Source organism: Hyperolius riggenbachi, chromosome 7 (assembly GCF_040937935.1).
Source record: "Hyperolius riggenbachi isolate aHypRig1 chromosome 7, aHypRig1.pri, whole genome shotgun sequence".
Taxonomy (NCBI): Eukaryota; Metazoa; Chordata; class Amphibia; order Anura; family Hyperoliidae; genus Hyperolius; species Hyperolius riggenbachi.
This window is the reverse complement of record NC_090652.1, coordinates 192700364-192725502: the sequence shown is the minus strand read 5'-3', so window position 1 is coordinate 192725502 and position 25139 is coordinate 192700364. Positions and strand designations below refer to the sequence as shown.

The window sequence follows — 25139 nt, the reverse complement described above, 5'->3', positions numbered from 1 at the left end:
GTTTTAATAAAAATGACCCGTTGGGTCTCAGTCCCCGAGGATCGGGGTCTCAACTCGAAGTAAGATAACACTCTACTCTTAAAATTCCAGAAGTCAGACTTGTGGCCGGAAAATTTGTCTGGTACGGGCATCCGTATGTCATCACTAGGAGGGGATCGCACCGAATCGACTGACGTCTGAAGGGTTCGCACAGAGCCTGTTAGGGCATCAATCAAAGCTTTGTGCTGACCCAGTGCTTGATGGATGGTATCCACCGAAGTGGCAAGCACAGTCAGAGGGTCAGCGCGTGCGTCCATCGGTATTTTGGTCTGGCGTTCTGTAACGATCGGTGAAGCACAGAGAGGATCTAATTACCGGTGATCTGCAGTATCACTGGGAATACAGAAGTATACCAGATTATAAGTGATCTGCAGTATCACTGATAATCCGATATACAAGCTAACCTCTGTTCACCTGAGTAGAGTGTAGTGCAGCGAGGAGTACTGCACAGATTCCTTCCGCAGACCTGAGCTCTCCAAGATGGGAGGAGTCAGACTGACGGAAGGATTGTCTGAAAGTGACACTCAGGAGGAAGGGTCACTAACAGAGCGAGGAACCGCCTCTAACGGTAAGGTCGGTTCTCAAGGTCGGACAAGCCAGGTAGTACACACACGGACAGATAGAGTACAATATCAGAAAGCAAAGGCGGAGTCTAAGTACAGGCAGGGTTCGGCAACGGGGAATCAGATATAACGAGGTACAGAATCAGGAGGCAGAAGCGGAGTCTAGGTACAAGCCGGGGTTCGGCAACAGAGTATCAGAAGTATCGAGGTACAAGATCAGAGTTCAATGGGATAGTCAAGGCAGGCAAAGGTCATAACAGATAATCACAATCAAACTAGTACTTTAGCTATCAACAGAAGTGTAGGATTACAGCTCCAGCTGGTCCCGGCACACTTGCGGATCTGACTACGGATCTGGGTGCTCCCACATATGTGATCGCAGCGCCAGACAAAGAGCAAGTGAACACCCAGCAGTATATATACTCAAGGACCTTTCCAGGACCTCCCTAATTGCTGGACCAATGAGAGTTGTGAAAAAATGTCAGCTGACCAGCCTGGTCAGCTGACTCACTTCTGGCTATTATTTAAACTCAGCCTCTGTGCGCGCGCGCGCGTGTCACTCTGAATCTTGGAGGTCTATCATTCCCAGCCACACCAGTACTGTCTAGCAATGTATCTTGTGAACCGCTTGCGGGGGCCGCCTCCAATGCGGATTCCGCCGTTCCCAATGCGGATTCCGCTGTTCCAAATGCGGATTCCGCCGCTCTGCCTAAGCGGCATGCGGCGGTTTTTCCACGTTGTGACGCCCTGCTGGACGCGGAAACAGCCGCCTCACTTTGAGAGACGGCTGCTTTTCCGCGTTTCCTCGCAGATAGATAGATAGATAGATAGATAGATAGATAGATAGATAGTGATATAAGATGTGTGTATGTGTGTGTGTATACATATAATATAAATATATATATATCTATATATATAATAGAGTAAGTGCCTCAACCTTCAAGCAAGAAGAAGAAGTAGCGCCCCGCCCCCAGGGCCGGTCCAAGCAAGAAGAAGGGGCTGGTCCAAGCAAGAAGAAGAAGTAGTGTCAAATCAAACCAAGGGCAAATTTGCATATTCAGTAGCAGTGCATTGTGGGTAACCACAAATGTTCACTTATAGCTGAATTATTGCAGATTTCCTTCTGTTTTAAAAAGGCAAATTACACCAAGCTTTGCTTTTTTTAGTAGGAGGGCTTTTTGGTCTCTTTTATCCACCTATACATTTTTAGTAGTTTGGGTCACCCTGAGCTGCTTGGTTACTCTGTTGTACTGGTCCAAGCCCTATCTCATACAGCCTTATCAATCTCTGCTATGTACTGATGAGGACTAAATGTCTGAAATAGGCTGTCACATGTGGGTTTGATATGACTGTGTAAAACTGAAAGCTATAGGCTTGCTTGACTTACCAAGGGTGAAAAGGGATAATTTGCATATTTAGTAGTGGTGCATTGTGGGTAATCACAAATGTTCACTTATAGCTGAATTATTGCAGATTTTCTTCTGTTTTAAGAAGGAAAATTACACCAAGCTTTGATTTTTTTTAGTAGAAGGTCTTTTTGGTCCCTTTTATCCACCTATACATTCCAAGTGGTTTGGGTCACCCTGAGCTGCTTGGTTACTCTGTTGTACTGGTCCAAGCCCTATTTCATACAGCCATATCAATCCTTGCCATGCACAGATGAGGACCAAAAGTCTGAAACAGGCTGTCACATGTGGGTTTGATATGACTGTGTAAAATTTAAAGTTTTAGGCTTGCGATACACCAGTGGTTCTGGATACTTGCTTGGCTTACTAAGGGTGAAAAGGGATAATTTGCATATTTAGTAGCAGTGCATTGCGGGTAACCACAAATGTTCACTTATAACTGAATTATTGCATATTTCCTTCTGTTTTAGGAAGGCAAATTACACCAAGCTTTGCTTTTTTTAGTAGGAGGTCTTTTTGGTCCCTTTTATACCCCTATAAATTCCGAGTGGTTTGGGTCACCCTGAGCTGCTTGGTTACTCTGTTGTACTGGTCCAGGCCCTATCTCATACAGCCATATCAATTCCTGCCATGTACTGATGAGGATCAAAAGTCTGAAACAGGCTGTCAACATGTGGGTTTGATATGACTGTGTAAAATGTAAAGCTATATGCTTGCTTGGCTTACCAAGGGGGAAAAGGGGTAATTTACATATTTAGTAGCAGTGCATTGTGTGTAACCACAAATGTTCACTTAGGCCTGGTGCACACCAAAAACCCCTAGCAGATCCGCAAAATGCTAGCAGATTTTGAAACGCTTTTTCTTCATTTTCTGTAGCGTTTCAGCTAGCATTTTGCGGTTTTGTGAAGCGTTTTTGGTGTAGTAGATTTCATGTATTGTTACAGTAAAGCTGTTACTGAACTGCTACTGTAACAAAAAACGCCTGGCAAACCGCTCTGAAGTGCCGTTTTTCAGAGCTGTTTGCGTTTTTCCTATACTTAACATTAAGGCAGAAACGCATCCGCAATCCAAAATCTGCAGCAGCCTGGGAGTATGCGTTTCTGCAAAACGCCTCCCGCTCTGGTGTGCACCAGCCCATTGAAATACATTACCCTAGCGGATCCGCAACCGCAAGCGGATCGCAAACCGCAGCAGAACCGCTCTGGTGTGCACTAGGCCTAATAGCTGAATTATTGCAGATTTCCTTCTGTTTTAAAGAGGCAAATTTATTACACCAATACATTGTGCGGCATTGCAGGAAGTGACGACAGTGGAACGCAAGATGGAACACGGAAGAGGTGAGTCATCCCCGCCCGCTGCCTCTCACTAATAGTGGCGGCTGCTACTGTGCTTAAGCAGGATGGGGAGCGCACATGGGGGACCCAGGTGAGAGGGGGGGGGGGTTCTGCTGAGCTTAATCTGGAGGGGGAGTGCACATGGGGGACCCAGGTGAGGGGGGGGGGGGGGGGTTCCTGCTGAGCTTAAGCTGGAGGTAGAGCACACATGGGGGACCCAGTTGAGGGGGGTCCAACCCCCCTCCCCGCCGCTGTGCCCAATACCCCCTTCCTGCCCTCTACCCTCTTATGCGGCGTATGCTACGCCGCGGGTCGGCTAGTATATATATATATATATATATATATACAGTGGGTTGCAAAAGTATTCGGCCCCCTTGAAGTTTTTCACATTTTGTCATATTACTGCCACAAACATGAATCAATTTTATTGGAATTCCACATGAAAGACCAACACAAAGTGGTTATACACATGAGAAGTGGAACGAAAATCATACATGATTCCAAACATTTTTTACAAATAAATAACTGCAAAGTCGTGTGTGCATAATTATTCGGCCCCCTTTGATCGGAGTTCAGTCAGTTGCCTATAGACAACGCCTGGTGAGTGCTAATGACTAAATAGAGTGCACCTGTGTGTAATCTAATGTCAGTACAAATACAGCTGCTCTGTGAGGGCCTCAGAGGTTGTCTAAGAGAATATTGGGAGCAACAACACCGTGAAGTCCAAAGAACACACAAGACAGGTCAGGGATCAAGTTATTGAGAAATTTAAAGCAGGCTTAGGTTACAAAAAGATTTCCAAACCCTTGAACATCCAAAGGAGCACTGTTTAAGCGATCATTCAGAAATGGAAGGAGTATGGCACAACTGTAAACCTACCAAGACAAGGCCATCCACCTAAACTCACAGGCCGAACAAGGAGAGTGCTGATCAGAACTGCAGTCAAGAGGCTCATGGTGACTCTGGACAAGCTGCAGAGATCTACAGCTCAGGTGGGAGATTATGTCCATAGGACAACTATTAGTCATGCCCTGTACAAAGTTGGCCTTTATGGAAGAATGGCAAGAAGAAAGGCATTGTTAACAGAAAGCATAAGAAGTCCCGTTTGCAGTTTGCCACAAGCCATGTGGGAGACACAACAACCATGTGGAAGAAGGTGCTCTGGTCAGATGAGACCAAAATGGAACTTTTTGGCCAAAATGCAAAACGCTATATGTGGCGGAAAACTAACACATCACATCACTCTGAACACACCATCCCCACTGTCAAATATGGTGGTGGCAGCATCATGCTCGGGGGGTGCATCTTTTCAGCAGGGACAGGGAAGCTGGTCAGAGTTGATGGGAAGATGGATGGAGCCAAATACAGGGCAAACTTTGAAGAAAACCTCTTGGAGACTACAAAAGACATGAGACTGGGGCGGAGGTTCACCTTCCAGCAGGACAATGACCCTAAGGCTGCTTACACACTAAGGCGTTACAGGCGCACGTTAGTGTGCCTGTAACGCTCCCCCAACGCACAGCAATGTAACACAAGTGGGCTGTTCACACAGCCCACGTTGCATTACATGTAACGCTGCACGTTCTGCCGAAAGTGCAGCATGCTACGGCGTTAGAGTGGCTATAGCCGCGTTAGACTGTTTGCACATGCTCAGTGGGGGGCGGAGAGGAGGCGGGGAGATGCAGCTACAGTAGCCGCGCACATGGCTACTTAATATTCACTGCACTGGCGGCCGCTGATTGGCCGGCGGGACCACGTGATACGGATAGAGGCACCTAACGCAGCTCACTCTACCGTCCTCTCCCGCACCACCATACGTTGCGTTAGGTGCACATTATGCGACCTTAACGTAGCACCTAACGCAACGTTTTGGTGTGCAAGTAGCCTAAACATAAAGCCAGGCCAACAATGGAATGGTTTAAAACAAAACATATCTATGTGTTAGAATGGCCCAGTCAAAGTCCAGATCTAAATCCAATCGAGAATCTGGGGCAAGATCTGGAAACTGCTGTTTACAAACTCTGTCCATCTAATCTGACTGAGCTGGAGCTGTTTTGCAAAGAAGAATGGGCAAGGATTTCAGTCTCTAGATGTGCAAAGCTGGTAGAGACATACCCTAAAAGACTGGCAGCTGTAATTGCAGCAAAAGGTGGTTCTACAAAGTATTGACTCAGGGGGCCGAATAATTACGCACACCCCACTTTGCAGTTATTGATTTGTAAAAAATGTTTGGAATCATGTATGATTTACGTTCCACTTCTCACATGTACACCACTTTGTATTGGTCTTTCACGTGGAATTCCAGTAAAATTGATGCATGTTTGTGGCAGTAATGTGACTTGGGCCTCGATTCATAAAGCATTCCCGCATTCGGAAATGCTGAAAACTGCTCACTTTACCGACCACACAGCAAAATCTGTATTCATAAAGGCTTTTTCCGCATGAAAAGCCGACATTCGCGAGCAGAGTGATCAATCACCGCCTTGCGCGGTGATTATCATAGCAAAAGTAACAAATGTCAATTCATAAAGATTAGAGGTAGCGGTATGTGGACGGGTATTACCGCTACCTCTGATGTGGCGAGAAGCGTGCGGAATACATTGCAGTGAATGGGACAGACCTCCCAAGCAGCTGCAGAGAGAACACCGCACGGAGGGACTCCGCCTGCTTCTCCTGTTTCCGCATGTCTCCCGACAGCCTAACGCCTGCCTACAGCGGAATATCTCCGCACGCCTGTCACAACTAGCAAAATTTTTATGAATTACCACCCTGAAGGTGGAAATACCGACAGCGGTGTTTCCCCACCCGACGTTACCTTCCCGACAGCACTTTTATGAATCGAGGCCAAAATGTGGAAAACTTCAAGGGGGCCGAATACTTTTGCAACCCACTGTATATGTATATATATATATATGATATATATGATGTGTGTGTGTGTGTGTGTGTGTGTGTGTGTGTGTGTGTGTGTGTGTGTGTGTGTGTGTGTGTGTGTGTGTGTGTATATATGTGTGTGCGTGTGTGTATATATATATATATATATATATATATATATATATATATATATATATATATATATAGGGTTGTACTGACCCACCGAAGTACCGAGGATTTGCTCGGTAGGCCCCGCCTCCACAACTCCAGTGGGCCCCTCCTCTACTCCTGGGGTGAACTGAACAAATCACTGCCTGCAGCACAAAGCTTCTCCTCTCCGCGTCTGAATCAGTCACGCTGAGAGGCTGCTGCAGGCTGGGCTGTGTCAGGGTAGCTCCGCCCCCCCTGTGATGCTGGGCTGGGGCGGCAAGGTTCAAAGGCCCCAGCCCAGCGTGAAGAAGGAATACACATCTGAAGTGCGACACTCAGGAAGAGGTAGGGGCCAGTGCCACTGAAAGCAGGGGTGGTAGAATGATGCAGTTGCAGCACCCTTCTACCCCCGACCATCAGAACTATATTGCATTGCAATCAGCTATTGCAGCCATTTGAGCAGGGGCTGAGATCCTGCCTTCCACCCTGACTGTCACTCTCTGCTGCCCTGTTATAAGTTACTGAGGTTTTTGGTTCCCCCCTGCAGCAGTGGACTTGGCTGTAACTGCTCTAACTCCGCCCCCTGCTCTATCCTGTGTGACAGGAGTCTTCTTGTGGAGCTGCTGGGGCTGATGGTCAGAAGGCCTTAGCAAACATACACTATACAGTGTTCCCTGAGTGTGGCTGCAGGGAGGAGAAGAGAGGGAGGTGAGAAACTAGGCTGCTGTAAATTGCCTAGCTGCTATATCCCTGATGCAGGCTGAATGGTCTGCACTGTCTTCATTCACCTAGGCTTCTTGAAGCTGCACGTTTATCTGCTCTGTGACCTTTGCTGAACTCTTAGCTTAGCTGACATATCACCCTGATTTACATCCACACTGGCAGCCCACCCAGCACCCAGCAGCATGATATCTGCCTCTGCTTAGCCACACGTAACCCTTCATATCTGCATTCCTAAACTTTGCAGAACTAACTTATACCTCCTCTGTAACTCACCCAGGCAAGGCTCATACTGTAGCCTGCCACAAGGTCACAAAAATGAGAACTAATTTAAGCCAATTAACTTATCTGTATGTTTTTGGGATGTGGGAGGAAACCATAATGCTCAGATGAAACCCATGCAGACATGATAACATACAGGCTCCATGCAGATAGTGCCCTGGCTGGGATTCAATCCAGGGACCCAGCGCTGCAAGGCAAGAGTGCTAACCACTACGCCACCGCGCTGCTGGTATGTTAGATCCATGTGATGAGAAGAGGGGGAGGAAGGGAATTGTAACAGGATTTACACTTCTTGCGCCCCCTTTAAGCCCCATCTACACGATACGATTCTTTGTGCGATTTGATTACGATTCTATTTACGATACGGTTAAATCTGACATGTCTAATCGGGATTTGATCCAATTTGATCCAATCGAATCCCGGTCGGATCGTAAATAGAATCGTAATCGAATCGCACAAAGGATCGTATCGGGTAGATTGGGCTTTACTCTGTCAGCTCCCTCAGTGTTTTTACTTTACCTTCCATTCTGCCATTATCAGCCCAGTAGTCTTGGACTACTGCGCACGCACAGCACTGGCCACACGCCTCCTCAATCATGCTTCATTGCCTGGAACGTTCTGTGCCTGTGCAGTTAAAGCAAAACTGAGAAAAAAAAAGTTTCACTTAGCTGGGGCTTCTGCAATCCCCTTGCAGCCTTCCTGTCCTGCGCCGGTCCTCCACGATGCTCCGTTCTTCCGCCACCAGCTACTTTCAGCTTGATTGACTTGGCAACTGTATCTGCATGCCCCGGGCTACGCGTATCTTTCTTTGCAGTAGCGTCTTGCGCTATTAGCACAGGACACTACTGAGGGTGGGAAACATACGCGTGACTTGCCGTCAACTTACAAGTGGACAGTACCAAAAGTAGCTAGTGGCGGGAGAACGGAGGATCGTGGAGGACCGACATGGGACTTGAAGGCTGCAAGGGGCTGGCAGAAGCCCCAGGTAAGTAAAACACTTTTCTTTTCTTTTTTTTTTTTACAGTTCCGCTTTAAGGCTTGTAGCTGTACAGGCGCAGAATACTCTTGACTATGGGAGCGTGATTAACCACCCTGGCGTTCTATTAAGATCGCCAGGGCGGCTGCGGGAGGGTTTTTTTCTTAATTAAAAAAAAACTATTTCATGCAGCCAACTGAAAGTTGGCTGCATGAAAGCCCACTAGAGGGCGCTCCGGATGCGTTCTTCTGATCGCCTCCGGCGGCCAGAAGTAACACGGAAGGCCGCAATGAGCGGCCTTCCGTGTTTTGCTTACCTCGTCGCCATGGCGACGAGCGGAGTGACGTCATGGACGTCAGCCGACGTCCTGACGTCAGCCGCCTCCGATCCAGCCCTTAGCGCTGACCGGAACTATTTGTTCCGGCTGCGCAGGGCTCGGGCGGCAGGGGGGACCCTCTTTCGCCGCTGCTCGCGGCGGATCGCCGCAGAGCGGCGGCGATCAGGCAGCACACGCGGCTGGCAAAGTGCCGGCTGTGTGTGCTGCTTTTTATTTGATCAAAATCGGCCCAGCAGGGCCTGAGCGGCACCCTCTGGCGGTAATGAACGAGCTGAGCTCGTCCATACCGCTAAAGTGGTTAAGGAGACTCTGGGGCAACGCATGCGCAATAGTCCCAACTGAGCTGAGTTGTGGACTTTACCAGGGCTGACAGCGGCAGAACAGAAGGGACCAGATGTACACTGAGGAGTTGATGGACCACAGGGACTGGAATAAGCCCCAGGTAAGTATAACTCTTCTCCCCCTGATGACAGGCTGTGGAGTTAAGGACCACTACACACCAAGGAACTGTATAGAGGCAGAAGGACCACTAGACTACAGGGAACTGTATAGGGGAGGGAGCACAAGACACCAGGGAACTTTCATAGTCCAAGGAGGAGGTCCACTAGACACTAGGGAACTGTACAGGAAAGGAAGGTCCACTAGGCTTCAGGAAACTGTATAGGGGAGCAGTGTTCTCCCCAGGCTTTTTAGCCTGGTGCTCCACCCGGCTAGTTTTGGTGAGCACCCGGCTGTCATTGGCTCACCTCCTCCTATGCTGTAAGCAGATTTGTGCACAGAAGTACCGGTCCTGTACTCTCATCGCGCCCCACCCGGCTACTATTTCATGCCACCCAGTTGGAAAAAATTTCTGGGGAGAACACTGGGGGAGGGTGGACCACTAGACTCCAGGGAACTGTATAGGGGAAGGTGGACCACTAGACTCCATAGAATCGGATAAGGGAGGGAAGGGTCCACTTGATGCCAGGGAAATGTATATTGGAGGGAGGAGGTCCACTAAACTCCTCAGGATTGCTGCATTTCTTACTACTTGGAGACACTTGACATTACTTGTCATTGCTCACAATCAAAAATTTACTACCATATCTAGCCTATTGTGCTATATTTGCATGATGCATTTATATAGCATTTACATCTTCTGCAGCACTTTACAGAGTACATAGTCATGTCAACAATCTAATCCTTCCATATTCATAGTGTTATGTCCTACCATATTATTATTATTATGTATTTGTACAGTGCTGCTGTGGTCGCATGTCAATGCTATTATATAGAGTGCATAGTCATGTCATTGACTGTCCTCAGAGGAGATTACAGGCCAATCCCATAGTCTAATGTCCTATCATATTATTGTGTATTTATATAGCGGTGATATCTCCTGCAGCACGTTACAGAGTACATAGTCATGTCACTGACTGCCCTCAGAGGAGCTCACAATGTAATCAGTGTCATATGTATGGTAACTAGGACATTATATTAATATTAAAACAATAACTCAAGGATAAGGGGCTGAGGTCAATTAGGAAACAATATAATCATATGACTCTATCTAATAATAGGAATCCTCATGCACTATGCCAACGTAATGTAATGAGATAAACAAGATAGAGGATTGGCTCTTTGGTGCATGAAGATAGAAAAATATACTTTATTACACAAAATATATAGCACATATAATATATTCATAAGAAGATACTATTAACCCCTTACTATCCCTATTTCAATACAAATGCATAAAATTCAATAAAAACAATACAAAAAATAGGGCTAACATTCCACACAGCTCCCTGACCCTTCTTAAATGGGGCTGCAGTCCCCGCTGATCCTACCAAGATCAAAAATCAGAAGATGCTGATAAAAATTGACTGAAAGATGTCATATTCCACTGGATGAATAGTTGATAGGACACAAGCGCACACAGTTGCCTTGAAACAGTGACCCCCCACTCGCAGGGGTCACTAGTGAAGGATATAATCCGGAAAGAATGTTTTCCAGAAGAGGCCACAAATGGATTCTTAATTGAAACAGGAGGATAATTCCTTAATGACAGAAGCAGGCCAGCCGTTAGATTATATTATCAAACATAGCAGCATCAGTGGCGTCCCTACCATGGGGCGGCCAGGAGCGCTCCGCTCCGGGTGTCAGCTCCAGGGGGGGTGTCATCAAGGCCTCCCCAGAAGCCTTGATGACACAGGAGGGGAAGCAGCGCTGAAGGAGGGGTGGCAGCGTCGGCGGGGAGGGGGGAAATACCCCCCCACATCTCCCTCACCTGGGTCCCCTCCTTCGGCGCTTCCCCTCCACGGGCGCCGGCAACGGGCACTGACAGGGCGGCTGATAGCCGCCCTCAGTTTACCCGAGCAGGGCTACGGGAAGATGGCCGCCGAAGCCCGCACTGGAGACAAAAATAGACGGCAAGATGGCCGCCGACGCCATCTTGCCGTCTATTTTTGTCTCCAGTGTGGGCTTCGGCGGCCATCTTCCCGTAGCCCTGCACTGATGACGCAGCAGGAGACGGCGCGGGACATTCAAGAGGAGCTGCGGAGGCTGCCTGGGACTCGGAAGAGAGGTTTCATCTGCAGGTAAGGTTTTTTTCTTTTACAGGTGCACCGGCCCGGCCACCCACCGCTGCTGCCCACCTACCCACCACTGCTGCCCACCACCTACCCACCACTGCTGCCCACCTACCCACCAGGCTACCCACCACTGCTGCCCACCTACCCACCACTGCTGCCCACCTACCCACCGCTGCTGCCCACCTACCCACCACTGCTGCCCACCTACCCACCGCTGCTGCCCACCTACCCACCGCTGCTGCCCACCTACCACCACTGCTGCCCACCTACCCACCACTGCTGCCCACCTACCCACCACTGCTGCCCACCTACCCACCAGGCTACCCACCACTGCTGCCCACCTACCCACCGCTGCTGCCCACCTACCCACCGCTGCTGCCCACCTACCCACCAGGCTACCCAGCAGGCTACCCACCGCTGCTGCCCACCTGCCCACCGCTGCTGCCCACCTACCCACCACTGCTAGCAGGCTACCCACCACTGCTGCCCACCTACCCACCGCTGCTGCCCACCTACCCACCGCTGCTGCCCATCTACCCACCGCTGCTGCCCACCTACCCACCGCTGCTGCCCACCTACCCACCACTGCTGCCCACCTACCCAGCAGGCTACCCACCACTGCTGCCCACCTACCCACCACTGCTGCCCACCTACCCACCACTGCTGCCCACCTACCCACCAGGCTACCCAGCAGGCTGCCCACCTACCCACCACTGCTGCCTACCTACCCACCAGGCTACCCAGCAGGCTACCCACCACTGCTGCCCACCTACCCACCGCTGCTGCCCACCTACCCACCGCTGCTGCCCACCTACCCACCGCTGCTGCCCACCTACCCACCGCTGCTGCCCACCTACCCACCAGGCTACCCACCACTGCTGCCCACCTACCCACCACTGCTGCCCACCTACCCACCAGGCTACCCAGCAGGCTGCCCACCTACCCACCAGGCTACCCACCACTGCTGCCCACCTACCCACCACTGCTGCCCACCTACCCACCACTGCTACCCAGCAGGCTGCCCACCTACCCACCAGGCTACCCAGCAGGCTGCCCACCTACCCACCACTGCTGCCCACCTACCCACCACTGCTACCCAGCAGGCTGCCCACCTACCCACCAGGCTACCCAGCAGGCTGGCCACCTACCCACCACTGCTGCCCCCCTACCCACCATGCTACCCACCACTGCTGCCCACCTACCCACCAGGCTACCCAGCAGGCTACCCACCACTGCTGCCCCCCTACCCACCACTGCTACCCAGCAGGCTGCCCACCTACCCACTAGGCAATCAGGCTGCTCACCCTTCACCACCTACCCACCAGGCTATCAGCTTGCCAACACTCAAATCTGCTACCGATATTGTGTATTTTGTGGTCAGATCTGTTACCGACATTGTGTATTTTGTGGTCAGTTTAACTACCGTCATTATGTATTTTGTGGTCAGTTTAACTACCGTCATGTATTTTGTGGTCAGTTTAACTACCGTCATTGTGTATTTTGTGGTCAGTTTAACTACTGATATTGTGTATTTTGTGGTGAAATCTGGTGCTGACATTGTGTATGTTCTGGTCAAATCTACCGCAAGATTGAATGATTTTTTTCTGGTCAAATCTGCCGACATGATTGAATGTATTTTCTTGTGAAATCTGCTCACATAACGTGTAATGTCTGGTGAAATGTTCTCGCATTACGTGTATTTTATGTTGAAAGCTTCTGACATTTTGTGTATTTTCTGGAGAAAAGCTGCGCAATGATGTGAATTTTCTGGAGAAAGGTTGACTAAAACTTGGGTGCACTTTTAAATTAGCTCCGCCCCATCCGGTCATAGCCACGCCCATTTTTTCGACGCAGGTGGTGTACCGTGGGGGGGGTGTCTTTCAATACCTAGCACCGGGTGTCAAATGCCCTAGGTACGCCACTGAGCAGCATGTAGCATATGCAAAGACTCAAGGCCTGTTGTTGATTAAGAAGACATGTAACGGTATTCCAGCATATGTATAGCCAGGCATAAGCTTAGTAAAGCACAGGCACAGCAGGACAAAAAAGCCTCTAGTAGGTAGTTCATGCAGTGGAAGCAGAGGCATAAGCATGTTCAGCCAAAAAATGCAGCATGTATAAGTCACACAGTCATGGAAGTGGCACCCAGCATAGTTACCAGTCCTGCTCATACATACTTGACTACAAGTCAAGAAATGTAGGTCTTATTCAATAGTGAAAAGATTTGTGGTCACCTTATCTACATGTCAGACCTAAATTTCTGAGTCGAGTCGAAGCCAAGATGTTAGTCTTTTTCTTTTTTTTTGGGGGGGGGGGAGGACCTCACTCATTCTCTTTGTCTCCTAAAAAAGTCTGCCTTTCTCTCCTCCCCGTGCCTATATTACATTGCTACTGCAGCAGAATGTGCATACCAATTCCTCCAACGGCACAGGGACCTTCATCCCCTCCTTTAACCATTTATGCCGCCTGGATGTGGCAGCTGCTGCTGAGTGGATGCGCCCTCCCGCGTGCACATGGTGCCCCACCCGTTAGCCCAGAGATCAATGAATGGGAATGTAATTCCCATTCATTGATCTAAGTCCCCGCAAGAAAGACAGACGGCTTATTTTCAGAAACTGCCGTCTGAGGAAAAAAAAAGTTTCCCGCCCTAGTACATCCTGGAAGCAAGATCTCGCTTCCAGGACTAAAAAAGAGAAAATGCTCACCGTGGCCATCTTGTGGTCAAATAGTAATACTACATCTACATACACTTTTTAATGAAATAACCCCATAATATTACATTTAAAATTAACTGTTCACCCCCCACACCAAAAATTACCCAAATAACATTTTTAATGAAAAAATGAAAAAAATTACAATAAAAAAAAAGTTTCCTAAGGGTCTGAACTTTTTATATATGTATGTGAAGAGGGTATATTACGAAAACATTTTGAATTATAAGCTTGTAAATAGTGATGGACGCAAATCTGAAAAAAATGCACCTTTATTTCCAAATAAAATATTGGCGCCATAAATTGTGATAGGGACATAATTTAAATGGTGTAATAACCGGGACAAATGGGCAAATAAAATACATAGGTTTTAATTATAGTAGCATGTTATAGTTTACATTATATGTAAACTATAACGGCTCAAAAAATAAGAAATAATGATTTTTTTCTATTATTTTCTTAATGTTCATGTTAACGTGTTAAAGTGCATTTATAAAAAAATAATAATTATTAGTAAAATGTACCACCCACAGAAAGCCTAATTTGTTCCGGAAAAAAACAAGATATAGATCAATTCATTGTAATAATTAGTGATAAAGTTATTGGCGAATGAATGAGAGGTGATATTGCTCTGATGCATAAGGTAAAAAATACCCACGGGCTGAAATGGTTAAAGGGAACCTAATACGAGGCTACCATATTTCTTTCCTTTTAAGCAATGCCAGTTGTCTGGCTCTGTTCCCACTTTAGCAGAGAACGTACATTTTTGCACGCACAAGGCGCATCATTTGTAGTAAGTGCCAGAGCTCCTAGAGGGGATTATGGCATAACTTTTATTGCTGCTATCCTTGATAAAGGATATGTCTCCAAATTGGATTTCCAATAAAAAAAAGCCTTTGAAAGAAAGGAGTGCAGACTGTTGGCCATACACTTGTCATTTATAAAGACAGGCAAAGCTGAATCAAAAGCATCTATTCTGAAGAACCAATGAGAATTTGTTTAACTACTTTGGCCTCCTGGACGCACTAGCTACGCCCAGGAGGCCATGTGCGCGTCCGCGCGCTCCCGTGGCCGATCGCGCACGTGCACGTGCGCTCCCGGCCGCGGATCGTTAGCCCACGAATCAGTGAATCGGGCTATGGTGCCCGATCACTGATTCCTCTCCCCCGAAGAAAAAGCGACAGCTTCTTTCAGAAGCTCCGCTTTTTCTGGCTGTTGCGTCCCCCATACGTCCCTCTAAGCATATGTTACGCTTACAGTGACGTCATGTAAACAAACTCATGGCCGCCATCTTGTGGCCAAAAAGTAAAACTACAACTAAAAGTAAAAAAAAAAAACCTTAACACACATTTACATTATAAAAGTTCTGTTTACATCCCACCCTCCTAAAAAATACCCAAATAAAATGTTTAATATAAAAAAAAAAAATTACAATAATAAAAAAAAAAACATGTACATGTTTACCTAAGGGTCTAAACTTTTTAAATATCAATGTAAAGATGAAATATTTGTATACTTTTTTTATTTTAAACTTGTAAATATTGATCGATGCAAAACGGAAAAAATGCACCTTTATTTCCAAATAAAATATTGTCGCCATACATTGTGATAGGGACACAATTTTAATGGTGTAATAACCGGGACATATGGGCAAATACAATACGTGAGTTTTAATTATGGAGGCATGTATTATTTTAAAACTATAATGGCTGAAAACTGAGAAATAATGATTTTTTTCCGTTTTTCTCTTATTCTTCCTGTTAAAATGCATTTATAGTTAAGTGGCTCTTAGCAAAATGTACCGCCCAAAGAAAGCTTAATTGGTGGCGGAAAAAACAAGATATAGTTCATTTCATTGCGATAAGTAGTGATAAAGTTATAGGCTAATGAATGGGAGGTGAACATTGCTCGGATGCATAAAGTGATAACGACTGAAGGCTGAAGTGGTTAAGCATTGCAACTCTATTGTTCTCCAGCTTTAGTTGCACTTATCTTGATAATCCATCCAATATCAAGGCATAAACATTTTGTAGGTATGCCTATCACCTAAAAATGCATTAAAGTGTACCTGAAGTGAAAAATGTGACCCTAGGGGGTACTTACCTGGGGAAGGGGAAGCCTTTGGATCCTAAAGAGGCTTTCCCCTTCCTCCTCAACAGAGGGGATCCAGTGCTGAACCCCCAAGAGTCCATTTGTTGGCAGGCTATGGGCGGGTCCTCGGGTGGGCAGCCACCTATTAGGTATATTAATAAAAAAAATTTTGTTTCATTCGCCTCTCTGGACTTTTTTTATTATTTGTGGGGGGGGGGGGGCACCGCAGCAGTGATTGTCACATTATACTGTGTGACTGTGAGCAGCTCCCCCGCCGCCTATCCTTAAATGTTTTTTTTTTTAATCTGGCTCAGTCGGTTCCCACCGTGCTGAGAGGCAAACCACTTAACTTCATGGGCAAGGGGGATTGGGGTGCGTGGCGTGCCGCCCATCCAGCCAGAGCCAGGCCTTTGAAATTGAAAATAGCACTGTGAGAGGATTTTTTTGGGGGAGGGGGGGGGTCTTGTGTAATTGTATTTTATTTCCTTACCTCCCAGGTTTTCTGTTTTTTTTGGGGGGGGGGGGGGGGGTTGGGTGGGGTTGGCCCGCGGTGCTGCTGTCTGACTGTCTGAGGAGTCTGTAAACTGTAAATAAATAACCACATGCAGCCAGCATCCATCTGCTTTTTGCTGCCTGTCTGCCCACCAGCCACCACCCCCACCACCACCAATCCACTGTAGCCCTAGTGAGCCCGGCCGCCGGCAAGCAAATAGTCTTCCCTCCTCCTAGCACTGCAGCGCCATTTTAGACTCGGGGGAGTCCAGCCCAGGCCAGCTCTCAGGCCAACTGCCAGGCCATGCCATGCCAGGTGTTATAAGAATATTTTCTGGTGAAATGAAATATTGCCGCATTACGATTATTTTATGGTAAAATATTGATGCTTTATGATTATTTTCTAGTGAAACATTGCTGCATTACGATTATTTTCTGGTAAAAGATTGCTGCATTACGATTATTTTCTGGTAAAAGATTTCCGCATTATGATTATTTTATGGTAAAAGATTGCTGCAGTACGATTTTTTTATGGTGAAACATTGCTGCATTATAATTATTTTATGGTAAACGATTGCCGCATTACGATTATTTTATGGTAAAAGATTGTCGTATTACGATTATTTTATAGTGAAACATTGCAGCATTCCTATTATTTTCATGGGGGGAACCGTGGGGAAGAAGGGGGAGCCCCAGGTGAGGGGGTGGAGATGTCCCCCCTTACCCACTGCTGTGTGTGTGTGTGTGTCCGCTCCCCCTTCCAGGTTACCTAAACTGGGGACACCTATAGAGCTACTACCTAAACTGGGGACACCTATAGACCAAGTCACCTAAACTGGGGACATCTATAGAACTACTACCTAAACTGGGGACACCTATAGACCTAGTTACCTAAACTGGGAACACCTATAGACCTATTACCTAAACTGGTGACATCTATAGACCTACTACCTAAACTGTGTACACCTATAGAACTACTACCTAAACTGGAGATACCTATAGACTTGACTATCTATACTGGGGACACCTATAGACCTGGATACTTATACTGCACTTATACTACTGTACTATATTGTACCACCATCTTCAGCAGTACTTCACAGAGTAGGTAGTCATGTCACTGACTGTCCTCTGAGGAGCTCACAATCTAATCCTGCCATAGTCTAATGTCCTACCATATTATTATGTATTTATATAGAACTGGCATCTTCTGCAGCACTTTGCAGAGAACATAGTCATGTTACATAGAACATTGCATTTTTTGGCCACGCCCATTTTTCGACCAATGTCCTGGGGGGGGGGGGGGGCGTTGTAGGTCTGGGGTGCCTAGGGCGGCCCAAACCCTAAATACAGCCCTGCTTGTTGGCACTCCTGCGCAGGCACATTAATGGTTTTCCCTCTGATGGAAATATACGAGCCAGATCAGGTTCAATCTACTCCGCAGTCAAGAGCCATTTGCGCCTCCGCAGTAGAGCTGACCTGATCCATCTCGGCTATTTCTGCCAGAGCCTAAGCAGAAAGCTGCTAGTGAGCCTGTACAGGCAGGCCACTGGTATTGTTATTGTTTTGCTGTGTGAGGGAGCCCCAGCGCTCCATCGAGCTGGCAGAGAAAGACGGGTAAAGCCTCATTAGGATCCCCTTCCTGAAGTAAGTAAGCAGCTTTTTTTTTTTTTACTTATGGGTTTACTTTAACAATAAACAGAACGTACGAGTCTATTATATACAGACATGCCTTTATTGTCTTTGGAGCTGTCAGTACAGCATTCTGTACAGCATTCTGCCTCTGTAGTTTTCTCTCAAACTCAATCAGAGCATGAGTCTCTGAATTAACCCTCTGGGCGATACAATTAGATCGCCCAGGAGGGGGCGCAGCACTTTAAAAAAAAAAAAATATCTTTTAAATCATGTAGCGAGCCCTGGGCTCGCTACATGATAGCCGCTGGGCAGTGGCATCCCCCCACCCACTCCGATCGCCTTCAGCGATCAGAGTAAGCAGGAAATCCCGTTCAGAACTGGGCTTCCCCGGTCGTGACGTCAGAGGGAGTCCCGATCCACCCCTCAGCGCTGCCCAGCACTGATTGGCCAGGCTGCGCAAGGGGTCTGGGAGGGGGAGGGCGGCGAGCGGCCGATCGGCGGCGAGCGGCGGCGATCGGAAGTTACACGCAGCTAGCAAAGTGCTAGCTGCGTGTAACAAAAAAAAAATTATGCAAATCGGCCCACCAGGGCCTGAGAACTTCTCCTGCGCGACATACCCCGAGCTCAGCTCGGGATTATCGCCCAGGAGGTTAACAAAACAAAGTTCAAGCTGATATTTTTTGCAACTGTTAGATTTTGAAATACAATATCTATATACAGTTTAACCATTTAATGGCAATGTATCGTATTAAAACGTCATGCTTTTGCCTGTTAATGGCAACATGACGTTTTAATACGTCGCGCGTTCCCGCCGCCGCTCCGCACGTGTGCGCGCCGCTACCGCCGCCATTACCGTCGGGATCCCGTGCTGAGTGATTGGGGAAGAGGACCGAGCGGCCCTCTACCCAATCGCACTGCCTGGAGTGAATGGACGCGACCGCAAACAGCGGCCGCGTCCATTCATTAAAACAGGAAATGTTACAGTTTAATAAAGAGTAATAAAAAAAAAAGTGATCACTTCCTATACGGGAGAGTGTTCACTACCGCCATCTTGTGGCCAAAAGTATATTGCACACATATATACACAAGAACATAGTACATACACACTATTAATAAAATTAATAAAATAACACTTCCAACCCTCCCTCCCCCCCCAAAAAAAAACACTTGTAAATAAAAATCAGCTTAAAATAAATAAATAAATAGTTGCCTTAGGGACTCAGCTTTTTTTAATCTATATTTTATGGGGGAAAATTAATTTTAATTTTTTATATAGGGGCTTGTAATTATGGCCAGAACAAAAAAAACAAAACAGAAAAATAACACCTATATTTCAAAATAATATATTGTCGCCATACATTGTGATAGGGACATAATTTAAACGGTTTAATAATCGGGACAACTGGGCAAATAAACGGTGTTTGTTTTAACCACACGAGAATGTTTAATTTTAAAACTATAATGGCTGAAAAAGGAAAAATAATTATTTTTTTCATTTTTTTTGTTTTTTTCCCATTAAAACGCATTTAGGATAAAAAAAATTCTTAGCAAAATGTACTACCCACAGAAAAACGAGGTATAGATCATTTTCTTGTGATAAGTAGTAATAAAATTATTAGGGAATAAAAGGGAGGAGCACTGACAAGTGAAAATTGCTCTGGTCCGTTAGAGTAAAAACCCTTGGGGGTGAACTGGTTAAAATGTGTAAATTAAAAGTGTTGTAATATCATCAGGGCACTCATGGCAGCGGAATGTCGAGACCCAGGCTGAGGCGCAAGCTTCCGGGTCTCGGCAGACCGCTGACGTCACTGGAACGCAGCCTGGTGCTCAGCTCCCATTGGATAGGTGGCAGACGCACTCCCAGTACGCGTTCCGCCGTTGTGAACATTAACCACATGTGTGTTGCATGTCACCTAATCAGCTGACACGCTGAGCTTCTATTGGCTGTTTTCAATTCTGTTTGTTTCTGTTTGGTTAGTCCTTGTATTTAACCATTTCTGCCACCCGGACGTTCACGTCCGGGTGGCTGCTCTGCTGCGGTGCCGCGCTTTTGGCAAGCTCCTGCGCGCACCCCCGTGCTGTACCCCGGTAGCCCTGGGATCCGTGAACGGGAACATGGTTCCCAATCACTGATCCATGTCCCCAGCAGAAAAACCGAAGCGCTCTTACAAGAGGCTTCAGTCTTTCTGCACGTAAAATTTTCTGTGTCATCCTTGTGCTTCCGGTTAGCGAGAAGCACAAGGAGAAAAAAAAATTCAAGGTTGCCATCTTGTGGCCAAATAGTAAAACTACATCTACATATTTTTTATATTACAATTTACACATATAATAACATTAAAAATTAACTGTTTATGTCCCACACCAAAATATCCAAATAAAAATTTTTATGAAAAAAAAAATTACGATTAAAAAAAAAAAATGACATAAATAGTTACCTAAGGGTCTGAACTTTTTAAATATGCGTTTGAAGGGGGTATACTACGAACAGGTTTTTAAATTATAAGCTTGTAAATAGTGATGGACGCAAAACAGAAAAAATGCACCTTTAGTTCCAAATAAAATATTGGTGCCATACATTGTGATGGGGACAAAATTGAAATGGTGTCATAACCGAGACAAATGGGCAAATAAAATATATAGGTTTTAATTTTGGTAGCGTAGATTATTTTAAAGCTATAATGGCTGAAAACTGAGAAATGATTATTTTCCATTTTTTCTTATTAATCCTGTGAAAATGCATTTATAAAAAAATAATTCTTAGCAAAATGTACCATCCAAAGAAAGCCTAATTAGTGTCGGAAAAAAACTAGATATAGATCAATAAATTGTGATAAGTAGTGATAAAGTTATTAGCGAATGAATGGGAGGTGAAAATTGCTCTAATGCATAAGGTGAAAAATCCCCGCAGGCTGAAATGGTTAAGCATGGTGAGCGCCCCCAGACATCGCCTGTGATAGCATTAGCTTTTGGCTTGTTGCTGGGTATGTTTGCCACCTGGATCGACCTCCGCCTGGATAAGGACTTGCAAGAATGCTGCCTGGACTGACATCTGGCCAGTACTGACCACACTATCTCTAAAGTGCCTGATCTGCATACCATTACTCCTGCTTGCAGTCATCTGACTCTCATCTGGATTGCCTCATCCTCAAGGCCTCAGGTTCTATTATTCTTATTTAAGCTGCTTTCACAGTGGGATGTTAAAGTCCCACGTTACAGCAGCCTGTAACGCAGCCCAACTCACTGCAATAATAAATCAATGGGCTGTTCACAGTGCCCACATTGCGTTGGAGTATAACGCAGCATGGTAAACGAAAGTGCAGCGTGCTGTGCGTTATATGCGTATGTAGCTGCATTCGGATGTTTGCACATGCTCAGTAATGTTTGTTGTTGTTTTTTTTTTAAATGTGCCGCATGCGCCGTTTTCGTTCGATCTGCGTGCGTCAAAAAGTACGTATCACGTACGCCACAAGAGACGCATAACGCAAATCAATGTAACGTCCAACTTCAAAGCTAACATGCGTTGCGTTGGGGGCATGTTATGCGACCTTAACGTCGCATCTAACGCAACGTCTTGGTGTGAAAGAGCCCTTAATGTGAAACTCATAGATCTCTGCTTTAAATTGTGCAGCCTTGATAACTGGAATAAAAAAGCCCATGCATAACAATTAATTTGGCAAGGTTTGGCTAATGTTTTAGTATGAAAGCTAATTTTGTTTATTAAGATGTACCTGAGGAGTCAAGCGACAGGATCTGATAGAATCATTATATCCCATCCATTGCTGAAAATCGGGATATTCTCCTTTTCTCAAGAAGTACTGATGTCCTCTGTAATTGGGGAGCTCGTACAGAACCCAATTTCCATTCTCCACTCTAATGGAGTTACAACGACTGAAGTATGAAGATAAATCAGAGGAATCAGAATTACACTCATAGGAGCGCCCCTGGAAATTCTTATCTTCGTAGAAGACAATCTGTGGACATACAATAACATTTTTTTTTTTAAACGATTTGGAACAATATACTAGACTTGATGTGCCTCATGTTTCAAATGTTTGTTTTCTAAATACAGCACAAAACTTAGCACATGCATTATCATTACTAACTGCTTTTTTTTTTATCTAAAATGCACAACAGGATGTCTTTTTGATGTATAAAAATGTACTTTATAAATTCACATAAATATAGTATGGTATTTATTTCTACTGATGTTAGGTATCAAAACATATCCACAATATTTATGTTGCAAATACATATGTAACATACCTTAACCATTTTCACTAGAGATGTGATTGAGAAGCTGTGGCCTGTAAACTGTTTCAGGACTGGAATAAAAGTCCTTTTATATATGTGTTTGTGCTGATGGCTGCAGAGAGCTGGTGATCCAGTCCTTTTTTGTTAACTATAGGATATGTATGGGTCATTTGTTGCTTTTATGCAAACAACTCACTTTCATTCACTCCTGATTCTGTTGTATATGTGCAACTAATCCAAAAGTCATAGGTGAAAAGAATTCTTTCAAAGAAACAAAACTTTTTTTTTGTAGTTATAAGACCCCTTATTGTATTGCAAGCTAACTTTTTTTTCCTTTATATAATGATATGTTATAATATATATTTGTATGATATATATATAAATAAATATATATATATATATATATATATATATATATATATATATATATATATATATATATATATATATATATATATATATATATATATATATATATATTTGTATGATATATATATAATAATCTTCCAAATGTTAGCAGAAAATAATCCTGCTGTGTTGTAGGAGTACCCCTCCCCTATTTACAAGTTTAAGGAGGCTATAATAGGGACAAGCACAGATTCTGCCAGTGTGTGATTCCTTTGGAAGCCCTGTATAAAGTCTGCTGAATTGTTCCTCCATTAAAATGTGTGCTAAGTCACTTAGTACTTTCAGGTTCCTCAGTGGCATACTTAGGGAATTTGACACCTGGTGCTTAGAGATGGCCCGAACCTCCGATTTTAGGTTCGCAAACCGGGTTCGCGAACCTCCGCAAATGTTTGCGAACTTTTGGGAACCGCAATAGACTTCAATTGGGAAGTGAACTTTGAAAACTAGAAACATTTATGCTGGCCACAAAAGTGATGGAAAAGATGTTTCAAGGGGTCTAACATCTGAGTTTTTGAATGGATGAGTGGGATAGACACCAAAAGTCCCGGGGAAAAATCTGGATTTGACGCAAAGCGGCGTTTTAAGGGCAGAAATCACATTGCATGCTAAATTGGAGGCCTAAAGTGCTTTAAAACATCTTGCATGTGTATACATCAATCAGGGAGTGTAATTAGAGTACTGCTTCACACTGACACACCAAACTCATTGTGTAACGCACCGCAAACAGCTGTTTGTGTAGTGACGGCCGTGCTGCACTGGTGCGCACCATGGCGAGAGTGCAGGCCGTGGCAGTTTTCAAGCCCATATGGTCGCCGGGCTGTGGTAGCTCAATGATGAAACAACAGTGACTGCCCCCCCCCCCCCCCTCCCCGAGACACTCATATAGCCGGTGGTCATTGTTTCATTGTGATACGCAAGCCCGTTTACTGCAGCAAAGTAACGATCACGAAGGGGAATTGGCACATGTACATGCCTTTTGTTTTGTTGTTGCAGCTGCAGTGCAGCCCAAAGAATTAGGCAGGCATGTACACGCACCAGAAAACTTAATGTAGTGGCCGCTGCTAGCAGCGGCCTTAAAAATTCAAGAATGCGCCTGGAGTTCTGGACCCTGTCGGTGGTGGTGGAGAAGGCAGTCAAGTGGCCTGCAGGCAGAGATGCTGTGTAGGGACCGACTTAGTCTTGGGGCAGGCAGTCACGTGACGTTCAGGCAGAGATACTGTGTGTGGGTACTGACTTAGTCTTCTGGCAGGCCTGAGCGTGCTTTGCAGACCAGGCATCCATGGTCAGATGGACCCTTGACCCAATGCTGTGTGCCAGAGATGTCACCACTTGCCTTTCAACATCACGGTACAGTTTAGGTATCACCTTTTTTGAGAAATAATTGCGGCCTGGTATCTTCCACTGTGGTGTGTGGCTTTGCTTTTGTGTGCTGCTTTTCCTCAGGTGGTCATCCCATTGCAGTTTGTGCTTTGTAATCATGTGCCTTCGTAAGGTAGCTGTCCCTACACGGGTCTTGGTCTTTCGTGCGCTCACGTAGGTAGGTGGGTGTGTAGCCAGCTACAAAAATAAAACGTTTTTTTTCATTTTATTTATATTGGCCAGGCCAGTGCTGCTGCTAAGGGCAGTGCTGGCTTTAGACTGCTAGCAAATAGAGTGAATGGCCAGTAGTTAATATGGCCACTCTGCTCTCTAGACAGGTAGGTGCTGCACGTGTGAAATGTGCACGCCCCTCTCAACCGACAGTGAGCCACAAAGCTTTTCTAGAAATTTCTCTTGTGTGCAGGTGGGGGAGTGGTTAGATATAAACCAGTAATTACTGGTTTCCTGTCAGTGAGCCCGGAGAGTGGAGAGGAAAGATGGGGTAGAGATTTTTGCCCGGAGGCAATCGTGATATACTTTGGGGGACATGGAGAGCTGACAGGACCGAATAGAGGCAAGAAGGGCAATATAACAGAGAGAGACACAAATGAGAGGTGTGAGAGAGACTGTGAAGATAAGTGACTTCATTGCCGGGGAAACCAGAGAGCATTCAGTCAGAGCTTGTACAGACTGAGTAATCCAGTGAGTGATGTGGTAAAAGGTAGCTCAGATACACATTTAAAAGGAGAAATCAGAGCACACAAAGAGAGAAAGAGAAACATTTAAGTCAGTGTGAGAAAACGCGGAAAAGCCGCCGCGTGTGCTCAGTACAAGGCGGCTGATTCCGCGTCCAACGCAGCAGTTTGCAAGCGTGGGCCTACATCTGATAGTATGGCTAAACGCGGAGAAACCGCCGCATGCTTTAATAGCGGTGCGGCTGG

General features: G+C 45.9%; 1 protein-coding gene across 1 annotated transcript in view; it reads right to left on the bottom strand.

Annotated features, from left to right (window-relative positions):
* LOC137524743 (gamma-crystallin-3-like) overlaps nucleotides 1-22490 on the bottom strand; it is a 31973-nt gene extending 9483 nt beyond the window's left edge. Inside the window, exons 1-2 of the mRNA XM_068244957.1 lie at nucleotides 22444-22490; nucleotides 21909-22151 (exon numbers count right to left, since the gene is read on the bottom strand). Of these exons, the coding sequence (XP_068101058.1) occupies nucleotides 21909-22151; nucleotides 22444-22452 (252 nt within the window). The 5' untranslated portion in view covers nucleotides 22453-22490. The remainder of the gene's footprint in view (nucleotides 1-21908; nucleotides 22152-22443) is intronic.
* Nucleotides 22491-25139: the final 2649 nt, after the last annotated feature.